At 41.1% G+C, this 26,185-nt stretch overlaps 2 protein-coding genes across 4 annotated transcripts; one reads left to right on the forward strand and one right to left on the reverse strand.

The window, feature by feature from the left end:
- Window positions 1-3,430: 3,430 nt before the first annotated feature.
- On the forward strand, window positions 3,431-17,415 carry zdhhc2 (zDHHC palmitoyltransferase 2). 2 transcript variants are annotated; one of them, XM_084353914.1, is made up of 13 exons: window positions 3,431-3,906; window positions 7,058-7,084; window positions 8,651-8,745; window positions 9,497-9,617; window positions 9,782-9,851; window positions 9,951-9,983; window positions 11,883-12,003; window positions 12,355-12,487; window positions 13,108-13,234; window positions 14,701-14,793; window positions 15,682-15,797; window positions 15,918-15,998; window positions 16,186-17,415. In XM_084353914.1, exons 1-12 carry the CDS (start codon window positions 3,780-3,782, stop codon window positions 15,956-15,958), a joined length of 1,104 nt encoding a protein of 367 aa, XP_084210040.1. In that variant the 5' UTR covers window positions 3,431-3,779; the 3' UTR covers window positions 15,959-15,998; window positions 16,186-17,415. The 2 variants fall into 2 exon arrangements, with proteins under 2 accessions (XP_084210040.1, XP_084210041.1); XM_084353915.1 differs by having other exon boundaries at window positions 3,432-3,579.
- Window positions 17,407-24,345, reverse strand: cnot7 (CCR4-NOT transcription complex, subunit 7). 2 transcript variants are annotated; one of them, XM_084353916.1, is made up of 7 exons: window positions 24,165-24,345; window positions 23,052-23,175; window positions 22,775-22,968; window positions 22,419-22,580; window positions 20,621-20,765; window positions 20,425-20,535; window positions 17,407-19,135 (listed from the first exon to the last, which is right to left on the reverse strand). In XM_084353916.1, the coding sequence occupies exons 2-7, from the start codon at window positions 23,166-23,168 to the stop codon at window positions 19,004-19,006; spliced, it is 861 nt and encodes a 286-aa protein (XP_084210042.1). In that variant the 5' UTR covers window positions 23,169-23,175; window positions 24,165-24,345; the 3' UTR covers window positions 17,407-19,003. The 2 variants fall into 2 exon arrangements, with proteins under 2 accessions (XP_084210042.1, XP_084210043.1); XM_084353917.1 differs by having other exon boundaries at window positions 23,933-24,345.
- Window positions 24,346-26,185: the final 1,840 nt, after the last annotated feature.

Raw genomic sequence — 26,185 nt, forward strand, 5'->3', positions numbered from 1 at the left:
GTCTGAAGGGAGGCATTTCCATAAAGTTCGGGGACTTAACAAGAGACAGATCAAAGAAAGAATGATCAAAAGTGATGCTGCAGAGGCGGTGATACCCTGACTTCTTTGTCCCTTTTAGGGGTGAAAGTCAAAACACACAGGATCCTACAATTCCCACAATGCAATTCAATGGCATCTTTTATTAGACCCCCCGGCTGGTAAATGGCCACATCTTTCAGATTCCATACAACAAGTTTGTAAAGCAGGCTTAAGGGGTATTTTCTCAGACTTTAAAAGGGGCTCTTCAGGGCCACAGGAGACATCATGCAGCTGTTTTCACAGGCTGAGTAGTACTCCTCTGATAAGTGAATCAATCCTCATATGTAAAATCAGTGAAAGGGAGCTCAGGGTCAGTTGTAACATTTTCAAAATGGCCCCAAATATCTATAAAGGCCAACACAGCATTGAAATGTACATGTACTAATCATGCGATGGCCTCAGGGTTGGTCCTGCTCTGTCCTCTGTTGGCTGTGTCTTTCCTTGGTTTCAGGAAGTTGCTGGGTGGAGCTGGGTCCTCATCAGTGATGCAACACACCTGAGCAGGCTGGGCTCAGGTGGCTATAAATCAGACCTGCAGGATCCTCTCACTCTCCTGCCCTGACCTGCCGACTGACATTATTATTTATTTCTATGTTGTGTTCCACATACATACTGATCGACTGATGGACATCATTATATTGCTTATTTCATTTAGTTAATTAAAACCTTTTGCATTAATCACTCTTTGTTTTAATGGGCCACATGTGAGCGGATCGTAACGGGACCTTCAACAACTGGCTTCTACACCGAAGTTCCTTTAAACAGACATTTGAGGAACTTGTTCTTCACTTGAGTATCTTATTTTTATGCCGCTTTCTACTTCAGGTTAGATATATTGTGCTTTTTTATCTGAAAACTTTAGTCACATGATGAGCTCATAAAATATGTTTTGGTTATAAAGTGAACTACCCAACAGTTTATTCAAGTATAGCTGAAACCATTAGTTGATTAATGAATTGGTCAATTGACAGAAGATGAATTAACAAATATTGTGACATCCATTTAGTTGTTTATCATGCAGAGCATTTCATGGCTCCAGCTTCAAAAATGTGAGGAGTTGCTATTTTTCCTTTTATTTAATTTAATGATTTTAATTCATTTTAAATCATTTTGAGGGTTGGACTGTTGGTTGGACATAACAGGTTGTAACGGTGTCACTTTGGGATAATTGTCAGTAATTATGATGACGTTTCACATGACGTATATTTTCAGAAAACAATCAATCAAATAATGGTGAAAATAATCAGCAAATTAATCCAAAAGAAAATAATCATTAGTTACAGTCCTGTACAAAAAAACTTCAAAATGAGCTCCACCAAAACGATTCAACTTTTAATACTTTACGTACATTTTTCTGATTATTCTATAATTTTATTATTATTTATATTTTGCTAACTTTACACATTAACACTTTCAATGCAGGACTTTTACTTAAAGGGTAATTCCACCAGTTTTACACATTAAAGTTTTTAGTCTTGAGGAGTACCACTGCATCTGTGAAAAAGCAGTATAAAGCCTTTTGTGGCTGCAGAGGAAGCTGCAGGTAATCTGATAAACTCAGTGGCTAAGTTGTGGGTAATGTAGGCGCTAGGTTTTAAAAAGGAAGAAAAATGTGTGGAACAATAAAGCCGGTGTCTCTGCTGTATGGATTTTGATCATTTGTTGTCCATAATGAGTCCAACAGTGTCAATGCATACCAGTGGACTGCTTTTCAAAACCTGGAGCCTAAGGTGGTAGAAATACACACATTCTTCACTCAAGTAGAAATACAGATTCAGCTTCTTTACTCAGGGAAAAGTAAGAAAGTACAGGCTCTGAAGTGTACTCAAAGTGTTAGAGTAAAAAGTATTTCTTGGAGTCAAATACTTCAAAAGTTCACTTAGATAAGGCCGTGGGTGGGGAATGTCCTGCTTCTCACAATCTGCTCCGGTGTCATCGGCAATGTTGCCACGGTCTCATCCATGTTGCTGCCTTTGTCACTGCTACTTCTATGTTGTTTCGTCTCACTACGCCTGCCATGCGTGATATGCACTAATTGGTTGAAATCAGTCTTCCAAGTCTGGTGATGCTGGGAAGGTGCTGGCAAAGACGCAAAATAAAAATAATCGACAATATCCCTCAAATGCATCAAGTAACAAGCCTGTTTTCAACATGTAAGAAGTAGAAAGTACAGATATGTGTGTTCGGATCTAGGGAGGAAAATTAAAAGTTTGTCAGATACGTAAATACTTGAGTGAAGTACAGATTCCTGAAAAATCTACTTAATTAAAGTCACAACGTATTTGTACTTTGTTACTTCCTCCCTCTGACATTACCCACAATCCAACTTAGCCACTGAGTGACATCACTGGAGGCAGTTTATCAGATTACATGCAGCTTCTTCTGGAGCCACAAAAGGTTTTATACTACTTTTTCCACAAATGCAGTAGAGCTCCTCAAGACCTTTAAACACACTTTAATGTGTAAAACTGGTGGAGTTACCCTTTAAGTAAAGGATATGACTTCCTCTACCACTGGTTGTACCATGTTCGTCTGATGAAACACTGAAACAGGTCGAGTTGTGACATGTGGCTGAGCCATCTGTCCTTACTGTTAGACTGCGATGCTTTATCATTGTGGTGCATATTGTTAGCTCGCTGCAGAACGCCATCCACCCACAAACCTGGCAACAGGTGGAAAATCACAGCCTAAATCTAACTCTATCTCACATACAGACACCACTTATATAAAAGACATTTGCATGGAGAAAGTGGAGGTGAAATGTGATGCAAAGAGCAGTTGGTGAGGAGAGCGCGGCTTGTACAATGCATTGAGCAGCAGCACTGCAAAATATTCTGCAGGTGCGGAAGCAGGTGGATCTTGCAGACCTCCACCTACACTGTCAGGTACCGGGAGAACAGAATACGCTGGCAACAATCCCTCAGACACAAGCAAATCATATTATAGCCTGCATGCTTACCAGTCATCACATGGATTCTAGTTTGATATGGTCACATTGCACCATCCACAATGTGATACAAGGAGGTGAAAGAGTGAGAAATGTTGAAAAAACTCAAAAATGGGTGAGTGTTTGGCTGCTTGTTGTTACATGTCAAGGTGAAGATTTGCTTTATGGTGAGTGTGAGTCTCCAGTGTGTGTGTGTGTGTGTGTGTGTGTGTGTGTGTGTGTGTGTGTGTGTGTGTGTGTGTATGAGAGAGAGAGCAGACCCCCGTTTGAACACAGCCAGTGTGAACTTATTGAACCCATCTGCTCGCGGTGAAAAATGTGCCAGGCTTGCAGCATCCCGCGGACGTCATGGCAACCTGTGGGGAGGCAGCAGGGGCGGTCCTGACGCTCCTGCGCGCGCGCGTGCACGTGTGTGAGTGTGAGTGAGTGAGTGTGTGTGTGTGTGTGAATGAGCTGTCTGATATTTTGTTGTAGTCTGTACCAGTGACTGAGCAGGACGATCAGAGGGGAGCAGTGCAGCAGGAGCAGCAGCATCAGTGGCGGGCGGGAGGCTGGTAGGATGTTGCGTCTGTGCTGCCGATTAGGCTGATCAGAGCCGGAGCTACGATGCAGTGACAGTCTACACAGGAAGACACGGGCACACACACACACACACATACACACACTTACACACAGACAGACACACACACACACAGAGGGAGAGGGAGGGAGAGTAACACACGATTGCGCACGAGAAATGATCCGCTCCTAGACTATGGCACCGTCGGGCTCGCGTAGTATCAAGAAGGGCTGTCAGAGAGTTTTGTACTGGATCCCGGTCCTGTTCATCGCCCTCATAGTGGCTTGGTCATACTACGCCTATGTTCTGCAGCTTTGCATAGGTAAGAAACCAGCTGTCTGGGTAGTATGAGGAGGAGGTGTGTGTGTGTGCGTGTGTGTGAGGGGGAAATGCTGGCTGGCTGGTGTGTGTGTGTGTTTTTGGTGATGGGGTGGGGAGACATTTCTGTTTCAGCAGTTTGTGGTCCAGGCTGATTTTTTTGTGTGTGGATGCAGGAGGCTGTCTTGTTGTTTATGCAGTGTGTGGCCAGTGACAGTCACATGACAACAACAGTTCAACCAGGAATTGTCAGCATATTGTTACAAGGAAGTTGAATATTTGTGTTGAAAACAAAGAAAGAATTAGAAATGTTTGACCTGCTTTTATTGTGAAGGGGGATGTACAGTGCAGGATTAGACCATTCATCATCTGACTCCTCCACTATCACTCTATCAGCACTATCTTAAAGACTTACTGTAATAGCTTCAGGCTCATGTAGTTGCAGAGCTTCATTATCTGAATTGTTACCATCCACCACAGCACCAGCAGCATTATCTGTTGGCACAAAGTCTTTCTGTAATGGCTTTGAGTCGGGCCTGCCTCTTTCCTGATGGTGCGTTTACAGACAGCGAGCCTCCTCGGTGAACGGTGAACACAAAGTTGACCTGGATAGTGAGTAATGGTTTCTAGGATGTCTCAGAGGAGTCTCGGCAGCCTACTCATGTGCTTCATTTCGCAGCTTGTCAGACCACTAGGAAAGCAGATCTCCTCTGTCAGAAAGGGGGATGAAATGGAGACGGTTTAATGAGACCAAACAGAGGAAAACACAGGGAGGGAGGGTTTGATGTTCTGGCTGTTTGTCAGTCTGATCTTCTCCAAATTTAGCCAGACATGCTGTCCAGCTGAAAGTTTACACCTTTAACTTTGTCTTTACTCCTGATCAGTGAGACTGCTGCAGGAGTCACAGCGTCACTGGGTTCACCAGCACAGGTGTGGCCAGAGAGGTGGTGATAGGTAGTTAGCGTCTTAGTATCATGGATGAATTACTGAAAGAACCTTCCAGGAACAGACCCAGGGCCGCTGGACCAGAACCTCTTTGTGAACTGACTGTTAACATGTGTTGTTTTCAAATGACTACAAAAAAAAAATAGTACCAGATAACCATAAAGACAAAAAAAAACAACAACCACAAAGAGACACAAAACTACTTCAAAGAAATAAAAACACCCACGAAAAGATGAAAAACAATCCTAAAGAAATGAAAACCAAGATGTAAAATGATCTCAAAGAGACGCAAAACAACCAAAGACAAACAAAACAACCACGAAGAGGTGATAAAGACCACAATGATTACACAAATGATTACAAAGAGATACAAAACGAACACAGTGAGACACAAAACGACCGCAGAGACACAAAACGAACACAAAGAGACACAAAACGACCGCAAAGAGACACAAAATGAACACAGTGAGACACAAAATGACAGCAAAACAATCGCAAAGGAACAACAAAGAAGAGACGCAAAACTACAACACCAAACGACTACAAGGAGACAAAAACTACTGAGTCCAGAAGCCCATTTTCTCATAATCCATCCGTGGATGTGGCCTTTTTGGTGTTATTACAGTAAATGGAAGCTATTTATGAATGAATGAATGTGCAGTTTATTCTTGCCAAGAGCCTTACGGTTGAGTCTAAACACATTTCTACTCATTTTATAAATGTGTCCTCCTTTTTTAAAACTGCCCCTCACTCAAACGCTTCTAGAGCCACCTCTGTTCACCAGAGAGTCCTGCCAGCTCCTGTCCCAGGATGAACCTCGTCTAGAGTTACAGGACGCCATGTCTCCGCTGCCCGCTCGTTGGCATATCGTCCTTCAGTACTTTAGGGTGACAGAAAAGCAAAATCACTGTTTGGTCAGGCGTTTCTTTCTTTTCTTTTCTTTTTTTCAATAAACCATCTTGTTTTGTGTTCTGCAGAACAAGAGCGAATTTGTGATGCATTCGGGTCACAAGGGACAGACAGATGAAAACAGCAGCGGCGGGGCAGGACAGCGGCTGCTCGGGGGCCAGCATGTGCTCTGCAGACAGACACACGGACAGTTGTGTGAACGTATCGTCAGCTGATACCTCTCGTTCGGCAGCTCAGTTAATCCCATTGTCTGGCTTACATAATTCACCCCAAGCAATCTGTGGTTGACCCACTTTCTTTTTAAGCACCGAACATCAGCCCCTGAACAGTCGGTGCCTTTTTTCAAGATTGTTGAAAATGAGAGATCAGGTGGTCTTTATTTGTGTTTTGTTGGAAATGTAGCAGGAATTCAAAGATGGAAACAGAGTACAGCAGTGACCATGATGCTTTCATAGACACATTGATGTACATACTTGCCGATGCCCTTAATCACACTCACACACTTATGCTTCACCGTCAGACTCTCAGGCTTTTATGCTGGCAAGGCGGCATGCACATGATTTTTGGCTGCATGCCTTGATTCAGTTCCTTGGCTTACCTTTCTTCAGTTCCTGCTGTGTGCATGCATGCGTGTGTGTGTGTGTGTGTGTGTGTGTGTGTTGGCTAATTACTCAAGATGGATGACTCTGTATGCTCAGCTAATCATTGCTTAGATATTAGGACAAATATAAAAAAAAACAGCGTCAGCTATTCCTCCAACAGGTGTCCACTTGTCTGTCTTCATGTTCGAGTGCAGACCTTTAGGTGTGTGTTTGTGAAGGTGCTCATCAAGTGTGTGTGTGCTGATGTCAGCCTTCAATCAGCAGCTGTGGGAGTTGTTGCAGTTGTCAGCATTCACACACACACACACACACACACACACACACACACACACACACACAAACAAACTGTGCAGGATGCTCGTGCTGTTTTTCAATGCTTTTTGTCGATGCACAGTAATGCTTATCTTCATGAGAGGAACAATGAGTCGAACTATTTGACTGGGAGTGTGCTGTATATTGATTTTGTGACTGGTGTGGCATTGGGCGCTGGGATTAAGGGTTTGCAGAGTCAGCAAATTTTTCAGTTTTGCTAATTTGAGTTCAAACACTGCTGTCAGTCATGGTCAGTCATTTGCTCCATGTGAAGGAGGTCCCTGTGCTTGCATGTTGAAATTTGGGAATATTGTAAAAATGCCCCACAGTGTGTTTCACCATCTTTTACACGGACCTGACTGTGTCTTTTTATTTTTACCTTTCCAGAGTCCATCGATGACACAGGAGAAAAGGGTAAGTGCTGCTGTTTAACATTAAGAGGAATCTTAAGTGTCTGCAGTTGTTTTGTATGTGTTAGACGTTGAGATCTGCAGCCTTCTTCCGTCTGTGCAGAACAGAATAATCAGCCTGAATCAGAGTGTCATGCATTTGTTTTTCATGACCTTGGATCTGTATTTAAATGCAGGCTTTTATACAGTGAGTGTTTTGTTTCCACTCAGTCTAGAGATGCATTGAAGACAAAGACAAAAAAGATTAATTATGATTCATTTTGCGAGCAGCATTCCTCTATGGATGGTAATGTCAGTCTGTCAGTGAATCATGTTGGTCCAGGCTGAAATATCTCAACAACTATAGGATAAACATACAATTACCTACAAACATTCATGGTCCCCAGAGGATTGATTCTCCTGACTTTTTGTGTATCTGACTTGAGGTCCGCATTTTTGGTTTTGAGTGAAATGTCTCGACATCTATAAGTAACAATGCCATGAATTTTGGGGACGCACATTCATATTCCCCTCAGGATGAATTTTAATCACTTTGGTGGCCCACTGACTTTTCATCATTCCACCATCAGGTGAAAATCTCACCAAATAACTTAGTCTAAGGGGAACATGGTAACCATTAAACCTATGAAACAACAGCATGGCATTGTAATAGATCCCACTGCAGTTCTCGGCTTTGTACGCAGTAGCTCTAGTAATGTGTGTTTTTCTCTCGGCTGTTCATAAGCAGTAGTTTTGCAGGTAAACACGTCGACCTCTTTGGCCTCTTTTCAGGTCTACTGCCGCTCCTCTCCGGGTCAATCACCCTCTGGAGCCGCTCTTCACTAAAAGAGCATCTCTCAGCATTTGTTAGGTGGAGCAGACAGGCCAGCTGTCCGCAGGTCAGGGTGCTGCTGCGCTGTCCTGCCGCCTGGCTGGCAGGTCAGCCTGCAGTTGTGACAGCCAAATTGGTTGATGTGTTTGCCGAGACAACTACAGCTCACAAATCACTGCAAGACAAACAGATATCCCCAGAGCTACTGTGTGAGTTAACAGTTTGAGTCGAGCACAGAGAATGGGACCACCAAAGCCAACCAATCACAGGTGGAGTAGGGCGGGTCTTGCGAGAACTGTGGTGGGATTCATAATAATGTATCAGCATGATAGCAATGTCATTGTGTGGAGGTTAGGATGCTAACCTTAGCATTTAGGAATATGCATCATCAGGCACTGTTGATGCCTTATCATGCAAAATAGAGAGCAAAATGAAAAATGTAAACGTCACTGTCTTTGTCAGATGTGTAGATGTTGTGCAGTTACACAAAACAGACCCTCAGATACATAAATATTTGTCCCACATGTGTAAGAAATTATTGTCACGTTAATCTCAATGCTGACTTATCAACTACAGTGGATGATAATGATACAATATTTTGAATATTGTTCACCTGCCAGTGAAAACAAGTGTAAACACACTGAATCACAACACCATTTTTAATATTCTCTGAAGGTGTAAACTGAGTAAATGGTTAAAAGCACGCTGCCGATGAGAGCTGCTGCTGCTGAGGACGTGTTTATGTTTCTCTGCTTGCAGTTGTATACCTGCTGGTGTACCATGTCATTTTCATCATGTTTGTGTGGGCGTACTGGCAAACCATCTTCACCAAGCCCATGAATCCCCTGAAGGAGGTGAGTGTGTCTGACTCCGACGCAGCGTTATTGTCGGCTGCGACGATGATGAGGCATGGTGGGAAGTGCAGATGTAGGTTACAGCCTCCCCGTGTGATTGAACGCTGCATTTAGACTAATAATACTTTCCAGTGGAAGTGCCTGGAGCTGCTCTGCACTGTAATGGCTCTGATCCTGACCACAGCACTTCTGCTCTGCAGGCTCAACACACACACACACACACACGTATGCGTCTTAGAGAGGACACTCACAGAAAAGCCACCATTGCATTTCAGTTTGAACTGAGGCGACGCACACATGCAGCAATGATTCATATGAAAGCTTTCCTTTATGAGACGTGATCGCTGGATCACTTGAGGTTTCGAGATTGTAATAAAAGTCAAATTTCATGTGTGCTGCGCTGTTTGTTATCATCTGAGTTATTTGTTTCCTGTGTTCAATCATAAATCGCCTGAGTGGCTGAAAGTAATATCGCAGCTCTGTGCTGCTTTGCTCGCATTTGCCTGCTGGGGAAGAAAGACACAAAACAAATGGAAGATACAGATACACCCTTCACTGCCGACTGAGCTGCAGCTTCACACTAACAGACATCCCTGCGTTATTGACACTCACACAGCCTGAAGCTTATCTGACAGATAATTTAAATGTGTAAGGGTATGATTCATTAGAAAAAACCAGCCCTGCTCACAGACAGAGCTATTGATAAATCACAGGTGTTGTGTGTCTTCCCTCTGTGCTCTGCCCCACATAGTTTCACCTGTCCTACTCTGACAAGGAGCTGCTGGAGCGTGAAGATCGGGGAGAGTCTCAGCAGGAGATCCTGAGGAGGATAGCCAAGGATCTGCCCATCTACACCCGCACCAACTCTGGAGGTACAGTACAGTACACACAGCTGCTGATGCAGAACTCAAGGAGCGGTCTAGACTGACGTGCAGCCCTCAGAGCTCATTTCACCCCCGTCACCTTGTTAGTCTGTGGTCAAGTGTTAGGAGAGGCTGCTGACGGCTGTGTGATTGGACTGCCTGTGTCTCCTCAGCAATCCGCTTCTGTGACCGCTGCCAGCTGCTGAAGCCTGATCGATGTCACCATTGTTCAGTCTGTGATAAGTATGGCTCCTATAGAGAAAAGACCACACAGTATATATTGCATTCTGGCAGGTGGAGTGAGATTCAATTACACTGACTTGTGACCCTGTTGTGTTACAGGTGCATCCTGAAGATGGATCACCACTGCCCCTGGTACGTAGTGGCACTCTTTCATTAAACAGGCAACAGGACTTCTAAAAAAAAAAAATCTGTGACGGTGTACTCACATGGTGTTGTATTCTTGTAATTACACGCTACTCACGGTTTCATGGAAAAGAGTTTTTTCTGCCCAGTAATACTCCTGTAAACACACATCACGTTAGCACAAAGAGCTTGTTTACAGGACAGCGTTTGACACCTGTAACCTCTCATCCTGCCAGATGACAGAATTTGGCAGCAGAGGGAAACAAAACAAATTTGATCCCATTCTGTGTAATTTTTCCAAACATGATTGGTTTGTCTGCTCTCGTTGCGATTATCATGTCTGGTGTTCAGACCAGGGATGTGTATATATTGAAAAAAAGAAGATGAAAATAAGTCATTTTGTCAGTTTGCACTTGGATCCTTCTGTAATGATCTCCAAACATGCCAGACGTGAACATGTTGTTTGTTGCTTTAGTTCAATTGCTGCCTGTGTCGTATTTGGCCTGCCAATTGTTTCTAGAGGGAAAAAAAGCCAGTTTTAAAAAGTTACTATAATATAAAGTTAATATGAATAACTTCTAGAATAAATAATTACTATAATATATTAATATGAATCATTAATCTGTTGGTAGGTAAAATGCTCGGCGGATGCTTATAACAGAGAATTTGGGATCTATGAACCATTTTGCATCTTAATAAATACAATACAAAAGGTGTTTCCAAGGAAAAAAGTGTGGGCACCTCTGCTCTAGACAAAATTAAACTGCAATAATGGTCCGTGATTGGCTGAAAAAACAGATCCTCTAATTCACATGAAACAAACCGACTGAATGAACGTTTTCCTGTAAAGTTCTGTTGACCAGTTTGAATGTATTTATCTGTTTTTCACGCAAACAGGCTGAAAAATTGAAGAACAGTTGTATGCACATCTACAAAACATAAATCAATAGACAACAGACAACAACAGAAAAGTGGCTGCACTTTCCACTGTATATTACTGCTACAGTCACATTTAGATGGAGCAACTCACCCACCAAGTCATCCACAGTATTTACTGCTATGCTGCTCTTGTATATCTGCATTTTGAAAAGACTTGAACATGTAGGGATGCACCAATTGTGAAATTATGGGCCGTTACCACTGTTTATTTTAATGTATTTATTTGTTGTTGTTGTTGTTGTCATTTATTCCCTCTTTTGTGCGAGTGAAACAAAGTAATCATGAGTCAAAAAAGCCTGCAGCCCTTCATTTCACTATCTTTTAAAGGTGCTAACATGTAAGAATTTGCCACCTGTCAAAATCATACTCAAAACAAATGGGGTGCAACACATCACCTGAGCAAGACTCGACTGGGAGCTCGGGGACCAGGGCACTGTTAGTGTTTACACCCGTAGCACCGGAGCATTGGACCGGGATGAGCTAGCTGGGCTAGCTGGTTAGCATGCTAACTTTAGTAGATTGCTCTACAACATAATACATAAACATCATAATGTCAAAACTGCTATTTGTTCACATTCTTTTGATAATTTTAGTTAATTTTTGAATGTTTTCAACTAAAATTATTATGTATTTAAAGCCAAAAAATTAAATCATACTTTTTATTAAATCTTTAATATAACCTTCTTTCGCAAGAAAAAACATTTTGAATTGTTTCAAAAGCCTGTTTAACTACCCACACAACATTTGTAGTACTTACATAGCTTTACAAACTGATAGCAGAGCTGTCATGAGCCACAACTGATGTTACACATCAGACAAACATCGGCCACTGCTTATCAGTAAACTTCATCTTACTCGCTGACAACAGTCAAACAGTTGAATATTGGCTGTTATTGATGTTCGGCTGATAAATCAGTGCATCCTTAAACATGTATTAATGCTTACACTGACCTGTCATTATTGTTGCAGGGTGAACAACTGTGTGGGATTCTCCAACTACAAGTATTTCATGCTGTTCTTGGCATATTCGCTACTCTACTGCCTTTTTATAACTGCTACAGATCTTCGATTCTTCATCAAATTTTGGACGGTAAGTTTTGCTTGTCCACCACAACATGAACCATTGATCATATTATGTATTTTTTAATTAGAAATTGTTCGGCTTGAGACAAAATATCTCTAATCAAATCTGAAATGTCATCTGAAAACATGCATTCTGTGTTAAATATCTGGTGTTTGATTTTTTTTCACAAGGCTGGAGGTAGAGCTCATTTCCGTCTGAGAGAGTACCTGGTATGAGCCAACCAACTAGTTAGTGACACTGCAGTAGAAACAGTTCAGTAAGCTCCTCTAGAGTAGAAATGTCTTAGATCCCTGTCAGAGTCCGCCATCACTGTTTTCACTCAGTTGGTTTGATTGTTCAGTTGTTGTTTTCCCTCAGAACGGACTCCCGGACACTCAGGCCAAGTTCCACATCCTGTTCCTCTTCTTCTCAGCCTCCATGTTTTCAGTCAGCCTGGCTTCACTTTTCACCTACCACTGCTGGCTCGTCTGTAAGAACAGATCTACTCTGGGTAGGTGTTCACGCCTTCGTGCACGTGTGTATTTGTTCTGTTTGTGGATGCAGTAATTATACAGCCCGTGTCGTACAGCAGCTCACTCGTCTTTGTGCACGGTGAGTTTCTGCCGTCAGTCTGCCTACAGTTTGCACAGTGTCGTCCCTGCACTAATGATGAAGGATGTTTCATTGCATTTTTCCCACCGTCAGTCACCGTCCTCATCAGCGCAGTGATTTGATGAGCCTCTCTGGGCCGTTATCAGACAGAGCAATTTCTCATTATGTGTGCACAGTGGCACACTTTGTCTGTCAGTTGAGGGGAGTGGATTATCCAGAAGAGTACGTTACAGTGTAATGCAAAGACACAAGGCTCAGAGCAGTAAGAAGCTTAGTAACAGACACTGCTAGGAAGAGAAGTCACACATGGTGGAGCAGTCTGAGATCTGCTTTTCCTCCACAACAAAGACACTTTCATTCAGAATTGTTCCATTCATGCAGCCATTCAGCAGGAGTGTGTTGATCTGTTGTCTGAATGAGCTCCTGATAATGGTCTGAATAATATAAAGACTGAGAGGGAGAGCGCTGTGTTTATCTTCATGTCTGACTGAACCTTCTTCTCCATATGTGTCCTCTCAGAGGCTGTGCGCTCTCCAGTGTTTCGCCACGGCACAGATAAGAACGGCTTCAGTCTGGGCGTCAGTAAGAACTTCCGCCAGGTCTTTGGTGACGAAGTGAAATACTGGCCCATTCCTGTTTTCTCCAGGTGGGCTCTTATTTTGTCACATTGTACGAGTGAAGGCAAAATTAAGTAGTTCTCAAAGACAGCTAAACTGATACAAATGAGACCACAAACCCCCATCTGAAAATAATTTTAAGAGTAACTCATGATGTTATTAATGAATCTACTTGTTAACTACTCAGTATTATGTTTCACTTTACTTGAAAGTACATGAAAAAGTGTCTAATGATTAAGTATTTAGTATTAGTAATTTTGCTTTTAGATGTTTTATTACAGATAGTTTATGAAACACATGACATACATTATGTTATTCTGTTACTTAGGGGTAATATTAGAGTAAAAATAAATTGTTCCCCTTTTTGCAAGGGACCCCTTGAAACCCCCTCAAGGACCCCTGGGGGTCCCACTTTGAGAACCACTGAAAAGAAACCAATGTAAAGAAAGTCTGTGTGTAAGAAATGATTTATAATGTCCTCTGGCAGGTTGTTTGACAGTTTAGGAGCCCCAATGACCTGCAATTTTGAGTCTAGGCTGTAGGACAATCAGGTTAAAGACTTCAGGCTCCACAACTCTGTTGTGTGGCAAGGACCGAAAAAACGGATCATTGAAATCAATGGCACAGATTTTCTTCAGAAAATGTTTCCGTAAGTCAAATAACCTCACTCAGGATGCCAGAGAGCCTTGTGAAGTCACCGTTCAGCTCAGGGATTTGTTTCCTAGTTGAAACAAATGGTTCAGAGGAGCGAAAAGTCCCGAAGGACACGAGAGAGAATTAGCTTCAGTAAACAACAACAACATCACCACTAAGGATTCATGCAGAAGCTCCAGTTTGGCAACATTATTAATTCATCCTGACAGAATGAATACTATCATGACAACAGCTTTTTCATTATTACAGTCAAATTATGAAAACATGAACCTCTGAACTTTACATTTTTAAATTAAAAGACTGTAACTGAAACAAATTTCAGATTAAAGGGACAGTTCACCCCCAAATCAAAAAACATATTTTCCCTCCTCCTTTCTTCTGCCCAGTGATACTGTTGAGTTCGGTAGAGAGAAAATAGTTCATACATAAAACTGCTCACAAGCCAGGTCATGATTTCTGGAGAGGAACATTGCTGTTTAGTTTTTCAAATGTTTATTTAGCGCTTTGAGCACCAAAAGCCTAGTGCCATCCAGATAATTAATTCAGGCATCTCTACGGCCAATATCTCCAGAACTCGTTAACTCACAGCCAAAACAGTCTATATGGATAAACAGCACTACAGTTCAGAGGAAAAAATATGTCTTTGATTTGGGGGTGAACTGTCTTCTAACATAATCCCAAGTCTTTACTGGCCATCATGTCCACATATATAAAATAACGTATATATAACATATAATTATATTAATGTGTATAATGTCATCTACATTGAACAGTTTTATGACCAGCTGCTCATTTAAACTTCAAGCCGTTCAATCATCTGTGTTTTCTGCTGGTCTTCCAGTTTAGGGGACGGTTGCTCGTTCCCAACATGTCTGGTGAACCTGGACCCAGAGCAGCCCTCATCGCCCACTGGCTCCAACCCTGCCAACAAGAGGTGAGTAAGAAACAAAGTGGTAACACACAAAAATGTGAGTAGTTACTGAGGAGCGAGTAAGGAATGAATCAGGAATTACTGATTAACTATCAAGCGGTTCCTGTAATAACTGTGATTTCAGGACTGTACAGGAGATAACGATGAGTTACTGGAGAATGGACTGGCAGGTGCTGTATTACTGAATCATTGGGTAATGATCAGTTCATTAATATCTGTGAATTTTGTCTGCTTTCTTCATGAGAGTAATTAGTAATCAAGTAATTTGTAGCTAATTAATTAGTAATTAGTCTACTTGTTAACTACTCAGTGTTTCACTTCACTTGAGGGTGTGAAAAGGAGTAACTAATGATTAGGTAATGAGTATTTAATGAGGTGTCACTAGTTTGTGCCGCTCAGCTGGTTGATAGTTAATCAAGAACACCTCATGAAGAAAGTGGTTTGTATGTTGATTCACAGATATTTATGAATGAATCATTACCTAATGATTCATTAATGAAGTTTCTCCCACTCTGCTCCCTAGTAACTAATCATTATCTACTATATGGTCCTCAAATCACAGTAATTCAGGTATTGCTCATTAATAATTTATTGTTTATCAAGATTCATTCCATACTCGCTCCTTAGTTTTGTGTACCTTAGTGCAAAGTGTTATGGCAAGTCAGCTCCCAGTGGGTTTTTTATTTTAACCCTATAGGTTTAATGATGCAGGAAATTCCCCCCTGCAGTTTTAAATGACTCATTCAGATCACAGGATTACAGGATTTAGGGCTATTTTATTTAAAGAAGCATGTGGGCCCAGAAATACTCCTCAGAGGGATCATGATTCCTGGCTTCATCTCTGCTCATATATATGTGTGTGTGTGTGTGTGTGTGTGTGTGTGTTTCCAGTGCAGCAGAGGGCCGCCAATTTCCCTCCAAGCCACTGAGGGAGTCTCAGAGTCGACTGCTCACCAGCACCCCCTCCTGGACAGAGAGTGACAGTGCAGCTGACAAAGACAAGAAGGGTCAGATAATGTTCCACTCTTTTCAGTTACATATCTCCCAAGATTAACACAAAGTGCAAATGAGTTTACATTTTCTAAATGATGGATTTTCCCTCCCTGTGTGTGTGCGTGTGTGTTCAGGTGCCAGCAACCCAGTGATGACCATAGAGAATGAGGCGTAACCAGAGTTAAAGATAGAGGTGACACGTTTAACCCAGAAAAGTAAGTTTACAGTCATACAGACAGTATTCTAATAAGTAAATCTTTTAATTAGCATTTGAACTCAAATAAATAATTTCTCATAATTATGAGAAAAAAGTTAAGTTATGAGATAATCAGATTTTTCTTTTTTTAATCACCTATTAATACATAAAATGAATATCCGTCCCTGTGTGTGCTCACCCCACAGGTCTCTGCTGGCCCCTCCTCGGTGTTTGTGCCTATCAGAATGTGACGTGGTGGTGACATCATCAGTATTTGTTGTTTCCCATACATGCACACCGCTTCTGAGAGGTTTACACACGACTGATATCACATACAAACCAGAGAAAATGAACCACTGTTACCATCAGTATTGCTGTTATTGTTGCGAGCAACAGTTCCTGCTGCTGTCTGAAAGAACAAGTGGACTGAAATGAATATATTGCATTCCAACTGTCACACTTTCTTTTGTTTGTATATGAATAAGCACAGCAGCAAATGGAGGACATGTTTTTGCACTTCGCACACTAGATTATTAATCTGAGCTGCTTTTGTATGTTACAGTAGAGTTATGTTATGTTCATAGCTTAGCACATGAAGTAAACGCTGTTATGAGTTTGCCAAACGTTTGCACATTAAGTATAGATTAGTAATCGTGTTATTGTGATGTAACTGATATTCCTTTAGCCATTTTTTTTCCAGTGAAGTTTCATGTTTTGGAAGGGGAGGGGGGGCAGGTTTCACATCCACCATGTTGAGTTTCGATGAAGCTCAGATGATGCATGCTCTCATCTCAGGATGTCAACACAAACTGTTGTAGTGAAATGTACCACAAAATGTTCTCCCCTTTGCTTGGAAACAAACAAAAAAAAAAAGTATTAATTAGTAATCTGAATAAGGGCTCTTTTGACTCGTTATAGCATGAGTGAGGATGTTGCTGCTGTCACATTGAAACACCTGCGAGTTGGTGCTGCGACAGAACGCGTCCCCCTCTGCCAAATATCTACACTGTTGTCTGGTAGTCTACAGTACACAACCAACTGCCGGCCAAAAGCATCCCGATTGTCTCTGTGTTAATGCTGCAGATCTGTTCACCATCTAAAAGCAGATACTGTGGAGTGTTTTTCTATCTCAAGACACAGTGTCATGGATGAACTTCAGAGCAAAAAAAAAAAAAAATTATCCAACAGCTCCAGCTGCTTTGTATATTTTCACCTTTTGTGGATTCTGTCTGTTCTCGTCTCTGGCTGGAAATTATTGAATCATCACCAAAAATTAGTGAAGAATGTATGCTTGTTTAAAAAAAAAAAAAAAACTCCATGGTGACAGTCGGTGTCAATCTATATTTTTCTATTCTTCTCAAGAGACAATATGGATGTGTGAGGTAATGTACTGTACAGTTGTGATGCCTTATAAGAATAAAATGAGCTCATCTTCAGCCTCTTTATTCATTGCACATCTGGAGGAGTTTCGAGTCATGAAAGAGATGTAACGGCCAAGAGCGCTTTACGGTAGAAAAGTTTCAAGCCTTTATTTACAAAATAATCTAAAAACAATCCTTTTGTATATATTGCATATTCTTCTTTTGCTCCTTTACAGTGTGAAAGATGTGCTGCAGGGAGAAGGAAAAGTGTTTCAGTTGTCAGTTTTAGGGAGGTTAATAAGTACCTACACTTCAACACACACCTATGGAAGTTCAGGATACTATTCAACAACACAGCATTTATTCAAACTCTTTAGTACATGCGGCTGTTCTACGCAGCATGAATGAACTGGAAAGCAATACAAAAAAAAAAAAAAAAAAGCTCATTTAGAAGGCCAGAACTACATGTGAAATGAACCGGAACAGAAAAATGCATGTTTAAAATAAGGCAATGTCATTTTTTTACCCACTGGTTAAAAGTATTTTCTTCTTTTGTTAACACTAAAACTCTACAAAACCTTCAAGTCAATTAAAAATGAAAATGTACTCTCAACAGAGTAGTTAAGGGTAACCTCAGCGGCTCCTACAGCAGGAGAACGTTTTGTTTTTTAAACACATTTTTTTTTAAGGTTTGGTGAATTTGGTTGAAATCAGCGCAGGACCATGTAGAGCAGTGATGTGTTCATGTGTGCTTGTATCAATGAGGGTGTTTACATGCACAAATAATCCGCATTCCTCCACTGAAGAGTATGCATCTAGTACCAACTGTATATATATATATATCTCAGCATAATAAATACAAAAAGGAAATAGTGTTCACTTGTTTTAGTATACCATCTACGTATAAATAAAATAATCCAGCTTGTTAAAGGCTACTCACAGTGGGATTAGAGCTTATTCACGTCGTTATAACATCTTTATATGAACAAATGGAAAAAAAAAACTTCAATGAGATATTCATGTGCACGTAAACAGACTCACTGAGAGCTCCCTTTCTCATCATCATACAAGAGATCAGATGACTTAATTCTGAATCTGTTCAATCTCAGATAACCAGCACGATAAAATAAAGTTTAAAAGAAAACGAATGCTGCTAATATTAAGGCTGAGCGTGGTGAGAGCGGCTGCTGTGATAGTACAGGTTTACATGTTCACAATGTAAAACTGGAACTTAGAGAAGGCAACAAAGAGAGAGACACCAGAAACAGCTTTCCATATAAAATCAGGTTAGAGCTTTAAAGTGCAAAACATTTGTCTACAGAACATTTTAGGAAAACTAAAATCCCATCTTTTCAAGCATGTTAAAGTGAACTGATCCAACCAGGCTGCCTACAATGCTTCGTAGGAATAAAGACTAAACTCACACACACACACACACACACACGCAGCCATCAGGGGCATGTGTGAGGAGGACAGCTGTGGGTTTTTTTTTATGACCATCATATTCAGTTAAGGTGAGCAGAGCCTATGAGAAGAAGCTTGCTAAGTGATGTGTGTATGTTCTGTGTTCTTCCATTATTATCATCCGGTTGGCGAAGCTTGGCTTCAGTGCCACACTGATTGTGCACGTTGAACCGCAGGATGGGAAAGTTTCAGAGTGATGTCACGACTGCTGTTTGTTAGCCTCTTCTTCGTAAGCGTTCCCCGTTCCGTTCTGGACGTAGGCCGAGCCGGAGCCCAGCCCGTACAAGTGACCACAGTACTTTGCATCGTCGATATGATCCTCAAAGAACATCTGCGGGACAAATAGAAAAAATACAGGAGGTGTTTTAATATCATATTATTAAGTGCATCATAATTCAATTTGTTTGAAACGGTTAGATAGACGCATAGACACAGAGTATTATGCTGATGATAGCATCTACAAAAGGAGTTTATCGGAAATGTTCACATTTCAGTGGATAGCTCTTAGAGAGTCACAATGTCTATTACAAAGTTATTTTCCAACTCATTTTGGCCAGTTGCTGATGCCAGTATATGCACAGCTGTCCACCTAATTGCAAAGAACATCAAGTCTCTCCAGTAATGAAATTAACATCTTATTAAGCTTGCTCTTACTGGCAGATGAAGACGTACAATGCTTTTCAAAATGTACAGTCAGTGGGCAAAATAAAACACTACTTAGTCTTAATTTGTGTGGCGTGCGTCATCTTACTTGCCTGTCACATTGGCAAAAATGCCATTTCAGACTGATGCTGATATTTAATTTAAGGTTTACAATGTTTCTGTGAAAAAGAGCTCTTATATTCATCAGTTTGTTGGTTAAAAACTGATCCAATCATCTGCAAATATTGGTCTGAGGCCTTGCCTGATGACTCTAAAGCCCTTTTCTAGCTGAGCGATACTCGAGAGAAAAACGGGCCGATATACACACATTTTTTTGCAATGATAATATCAACTGATAATATTGGCCAACTAATAAATCAGTCGGGCTCTAATATTAACATAGTAACATTGCTGGCATGATGGCATCCTGTTATTCAGACATTGGTGCCTCTTATGTTATTGTCGCTCACGGCTTCATTCGGACATATGTGCTATCTAAGGAAAGAGCTACATGCTCACGCCATATTTGGCAAAAAACGTACATATAGAATGATCTGATCAAGCTTTTTAACCACGTTTCATTAAAATGATGGTTTGGAGAGGTGACCGTGACCACTGAGATGAACAGAGCAGGAGCTGGGAGTCATTTAGACTGAAGATTAGGAGAAACAGAAACCCCTTTGAATGCCTGCTGTTGATAATGCATTAAAATTGATGATTAAAGAGTAACTAATCCTCCAAGTAGTGTTTGAGAAGAATACTTGGTACTTTTACTTTAGCAGTTTTATTTGTAATTGAGTAATGTACTGCCACCACTGCCAGGGTGCATTTTTCACACACGAGACCTACCTGTTAGAACTACCGTCGGATTAAAGGGTGCAGGTGTGAAAGGGGCTTACGTAACACTTTGGCCCTGTGAGGTTTGAGTTTCATCAGATTCCTACAACGGATCTCCTCTGTCTGACTTTTTGAGCGTACCTCTCTCATTTTGAAGAAAGCCATGCCTGTGAGTAAAGAGTCGGAGCCGGCTTGATGCTGTGGTCCGATCCTCTCCAGCTCCAGCTGCTCAGCTACTTCCTGCAGCCCGCCCTGAAAACAAAACACTCAGTTACTGAAGATCCAGAGAAAACAAGGTGCTGAGCTCTGCTACCTGCTGGAATATTGATTTAAATACCTTCAGGTTTTTACAGCTCTTCATGAGGTACTTGACATCATAAATGACTGGAAAGTACAAGCGAAGAATCTCAAAGAAGTCCACCTCCTCCTCAGGCAGGTTAGCGTTGGACAGAATCTTGATCAGGTATCCAAAGTCATAGCCACTGCGACACAAACACACACACACCAGCAAACACACGCACAGTGTTTAACCTTGTTTTTAACGAACACACAGTAGGAGGCTTCAAGAGACTATCACTCCCAATCTGCCATGACACAGAGATAATTAAGGACAGGATGACTGGGTTGTACGCCTGTACCTGCTTGTCACTGTGTCATCTCTACAAGAATACTACACACCCAAGGACAAGAAACTACACAAAGCCATTATCCCAGAAAAGACCTTGTGATTCAGGATTTTGATTTCACAATAAGCGTCTTACTAGTCATTGGCTACTAGGAACTGAAAAAAGATGCATAAGATGATCATGTTTTTCACAACATACTATTTCTCCAGTAACATAAACAATGCATTCACAAGAAAAAGCAAGACAATGAATCTGGAAACCTTAGCCTGGAAGAGATGACAGTAATGTTTCAAACCTAAGCTGTATTTACTTTCCGAGGCCTGGTTATCTTTGGCCTCAGTTTGTCATGGTGACACAGTGGGAAACTCAGTATGACATTAAGATGTTAAACAGAAGAGTTTAGAAAAAATACTGGGTAAAAGTTGCTTTGTAATTACAGATCAGAATAAACAACAAGTGTTCATTTTACTTTAGTTTTAACATGACATTTTCCTGTTTTATCATGTTTGTAGGACAACGATCACGGTTTGGCGTAACATCTAACCTCTCACTTAAAGATGAAAAAAAATTAAATAAAGCATTAAGTCACAATACCAGAATTAACACAGCGTGTTTCTGATAAGTGCTTGTTAATTAACTGAAGGGCTTTTCACACTGCATATTCTTGGCCCTGGGACAACCTATCCCCTTTACACATACATTACTGCTCGCCCAGTGCATATGTTAAGAAAGTTTTCTAGCTTCCGGGTTTACTTCCTGGTTATGTGGCTCATATGATATGTGCAGTAGAGTTTCCACTGCTGGTCCTAGCTCCGCCATAGACTTTACATAGTGATGATGTCATTTTTTTTCAATTTCTCAGTTCAAATAAAGTTGTACAAAGAGTCAGAGTTGACCTTGTTTGCAGTTCAAGGGTTCCTGTCAACAGTTTTACAGACTGTTGTTTATAATGGTGCACTATGGGAAAACGCTTTTTAGGGCTACAGTGGAATTTTTCACTACAATACCGCAAGTGGCCACTGGGCAAAATTTGAAGCAAGACTGAGTGGCACTGTACAATCCAAGTTCATTAAAATCTATGATAACTCCTCATTTCTACTGTTCATTGTCACATTTCAATGCGAGTAATGGAAATGGAAACAGGGTGTTCGGCTCAAAACAGCACGACTGCGTGACTTGCAGCCAGGAGACTCCAATAGGAAACAATGACAACAATATCAAAAGCTAATTTTGTCGCTTATACTCACTTGTGTTGCATGCAGTTAGGACACAGTGTTGGTCAGGGGCTTAAACTGCTCTAAGAATCATTTTAGCCCTGGGCTAAGTGCAGCATGAAAAGACCTTTACATGCAATGAGTGAAAACCTATGAGAGATGAGGAGAGAATTTGTAATTTCTGTACATTTTTCCAATGAATATGACTCCTGTTGCTATGCAGCGGTCTACAGTGTTGCTGCCACAATTCAAAACTAACTGACTGCATACAAAAACAGCTACACTGGCAGAATACCTGTGAAAAGACAGCCACTTGACCCCATCACAGAGCACCACTCCTGATGTCATCAGCAGCTCTGCAAAGTACAGCGTCTCGATGCCTTCGTCCTCGTGCTTCTTGAACTGAATCCCTGAAGTGGTCAGGAGCTCAATGGAGTCCTGTGCATACATGTCTTCTCTGATGACAAACACATGTCATACTGTTATGAAAGACAATCAAGTGGGTGTGAAAGCAGTAATCGAATGTCATAAGCATGATTTTGTAAGCGGATTCTCAGGTGTTGTGCTCTGCAGTGTACGCAGCTGAAAAAGCTCTCAACTTTGTCCTCAAACAACTGAAAATATGTAAGAGAAACACAAAAGTCATCTTACGTGAGGTTAAACTTGAAGTTGAATTGCCATGTTGATGTTCCTGGAGGGTATTCCCCTTGTTCGTTCATAAACGTGAGGCCCAACTGGATTATCTTGAGCAGGTCCACATTACAGCGCAGTAACTGGTACTGATAGTCGGCGTTGCTTCTGAACTCTCCAATCGGTCTGGCTACTACACCTGGGAACTCGGTGTCCTGTAAGAAGACAGACAACTCATTATGCACAGCAGAAATCTGCTCGTATCGGACAGCTTCTGCCCTCTACGAGCACAACTCACCATAGCAATATAGTTGTATTTTCGGATGACATGTCGGATCCTCTTCAGCTCCTCCTCCAGGTTGTTGGCCCAAACCTCACATATTCTTTGGCTGTGATCCACAGTAGCTGCGGGCATAGTGCCACTTCACCATGCAAAGAGAAAAATGCAAACAAAGAAGCTTTATGACAGTTGGTCCATAGATCTATCAGCTAGGGCTGCAACTTATAATTATTTTCATCATAGATCTATCTTTTCTTCTAAAGTAATGGATTAGTTTGGTCTATAAAATGTCAGAATATTGTGAAAAATGTCAACGAGGGCTTCCCAAAGGCCAAGACGACATCCTCAGATGTCTCCTTCAAACCAAATATATTCAGTTTACTGTCATTCAGGAGAAACGACAGCATTTACACATGTAAGAAGCTGAAACCAGAGATTCTTTACTCAAAGATGACTCTAACTGATTCATCAATTATCAAAATAGTTGGCAATGTATTTAATAGTTGACAACTAATTGATTAATTGTTGCTCTACAATCTGCTGACCTGTGACAACCCTGATGATAATAGGTGGAAGGACAAAGGCATACAACACATGATCTCAAGATACCAAAGAAGAGCTCACACACCATTTGGCTAACTACATAACGTTACTGCAGGAAATACAACCTGCCCAGGCACAGATATGTCAATGTCAGTCTCAACATTTGGGGAAGCTAACTCAGCCTCAGAGGAGACTTCACGTTGACTGAGATGAACAAGTTGCATTAATACAAACAGACATGATAGCAGCAGCTGTCTACTGAAGATATGCAGGACGTGCCTCCTGCTGCTGCTGCTGCTGTTAACATTAGCTCGTCGCAGGCAGCTTCCAGCAGCACTTGGGGCTAGCTAGGTTACCTGTAGCAGTTAGCAGGCTACAGACAGCTAACAGGAGCAGGACAGTGGAGGCTCTCAGGTGGGAGGGCTGTGTACACTTTCAACACTCCTCTCAAGGTAGACAGGTCGCTCGACAGATGAACAGGAGTGTGGCAGACATATGACAGAGGCATGTAGTAACTAGCAGCACACACACAGACACACTCGGCGCCACTTTGATACTGCAAAGCTCACAGTAGCTCCGTGAACTTACCGTTCCCCAAACCGGCCGGTGTGTGTTTTAAGTGTGTGCTATCTGAAAAATGTTAATTTGCTCTACGTTATTGCGCCGGGGGTTTTCCGCTAACTTTTAAATAGTTTATATTCAGTAATGTTTCGATGTCAACCTACGGCTGCCATCATAGCTGAGCCTACAACACGACGTCATCACGTACAGCAGGAACGTCACGTGCGTATGTATGCATGTGCCGTGTGGCCCACGTCCTGTCCGTGCAGAGCCCTGCTGCAGTGACACACGGAGGGTTGTGTTCACTGACAGGGAGGTGGGTACATTTCACTACTGTGTTCAAACACAACTGAGCAAAAGGGGGAAAAATCTGTAAAAAATTATTTATCTCGTAATTCGACTTTTGTTTTGTTTTGTTTTTACCTTAGAATGGACTTGTACTCTCATACTTTCTACTTTTTATCTCATAATGTAACATTTAATCTTAAATTTTCTTTTTGCCAAGACTTTTACTTTTAACCTTGTAATTTCGATTTTTTATCTTACAATTAAAAAACAAATTATGTTATAATTATGACCTTTAATCTTATAATTTAGACTTTATTATGACTCACAATGGACATTTTAAAAAAAGAGAAATGGGCTTCCATATATTTATTACTTGCATCATATTTTAGTACATATGTACGGAAGCCCTAAGGGGCCATTCATACATTTTATTTCCTCAGTTTTCCCGTGATAAAGAGTTAATTTCATTTGTTTTCTCGAGTTATTATCTCGAAATAACAACTGCCGTTTTCCCGAGATAACGGGATAATTTTCTCGAGATCTCGAGATAACGAAACTTTGTTTTCCCGAGATAACGATATAATTAATTTGAGATCTCGAGATAATGACTGTGATATGATAGGCCTGAGATTATGGAGAAGCCCGGGACCTCGTAGCTGGTCAGCTATGTAGTTAACGACGACATCTGGCTCACTTAGATTGCGCCGCTGATATAGCTGAAGCCTTGCTAACCGTCTTTTCAGATAACGCACACTAATGTGTATATTATCTGTAATAGCAAGGCATAATGCTATTTCAGCCTGTGTCAGGCCTTGATTGAAAAGATATGTGACGCGGTGATCGATATGCTCCTGCTCCTCTGACATTGCTACACTGAATGATGTTTTCTGCAATGATTTAATATACTACAATATATTAATATATATTAATATATTTCTCAAGATCTCAAATTAATTATATCGTTATCTTGGGAAAACAAAGTTTCGTTATCTCGAGATCTCGAGAAAATTATCCCGTTATCTCGGGAAAAACGGCAGTTGTTATTTCGAGATAACTCCAGATCTCGAGAAAACTAATGAAATTAACTTGTTATCACGGGAAAACGGGGGAAATAAAATGTATGAATGCATGGCCCTTTAGGGCTTCCGTACATATGAGTATCATAAACTTGCAGTTTTGTTCTTTATGTAGGTTTAATACTAAAACTATAATGGCAAACAGATTTAAGGATGGACAAAAATACACATTGTTGATCCTCAGAGTAAAATTCTCTTTGCTTGCAGATAATAAATGAAAGTAAACAGCTGGATGAGCCATGGAGCAGCACTACTGGTGCGGACAGGGCTTCAGGGTCTGGCTCATGGCCAGTATGGCTGGACAGATGTTCATAAATGACAGGGAATGATGCCGAGCCCTAAATTGAAGGACAGTATGTGCTACCATTGACTGAACCTAATAACATCATAAAATCTGGTGCATGCCTACTAAACAGTCAACATGAAATATATTATTGTTTGTGATGATGCAAATACAGTTGTTCATACATAAATCATTTGAGAAAGTTGTACCTCTCTTGCATTAAGGTGTCTATATGCTGAAAAGGGAACACAGCAAGGTTACTGTTTCAAGTAAATAAATGTGTTTGTCATTCTCAAGACTCAGCCTTTGCTTATCATCAGCTGTTTAGAAGAATGTAATTCAGTTGAACTGAATATACAAAGCCTGAAGATGCCTATTGTAAACGGAGTATACAAAGGCAG

Source organism: Pagrus pagrus (assembly GCF_965226575.1).
Source record: "Pagrus pagrus genome assembly, chromosome: 5".
NCBI classification, from domain to species: domain Eukaryota; kingdom Metazoa; phylum Chordata; class Actinopteri; order Spariformes; family Sparidae; genus Pagrus; species Pagrus pagrus.

Excerpts from the sequence above, each read along its gene's own strand:
- zdhhc2 (XM_084353914.1), top strand. The coding sequence starts at position 3,780 with ATGGCACCGTCGGGCTCGCGTAGTATCAAGAAGGGCTGTCAGAGAGTT. Across the intron at positions 8,746-9,496 it reads CCATGAATCCCCTGAAGGAG|TTTCACCTGTCCTACTCTGA; the intron begins GTGAGTGTGTCT and ends TGCCCCACATAG. Across the intron at positions 9,852-9,950 it reads CATTGTTCAGTCTGTGATAA|GTGCATCCTGAAGATGGATC; the intron begins GTATGGCTCCTA and ends GTTGTGTTACAG.
- cnot7 (XM_084353916.1), bottom strand. The coding sequence starts at position 23,168 with ATGCCCGCAGCTACTGTGGATCACAGCCAAAGAATATGTGAGGTTTGG. Across the intron at positions 20,536-20,620 it reads AGAGCTGTAAAAACCTGAAG|GGCGGGCTGCAGGAAGTAGC; the intron begins GTATTTAAATCA and ends TTTTGTTTTCAG. Across the intron at positions 19,136-20,424 it reads CTTTCTTCAAAATGAGAGAG|ATGTTCTTTGAGGATCATAT; the intron begins GTACGCTCAAAA and ends TTTGTCCCGCAG.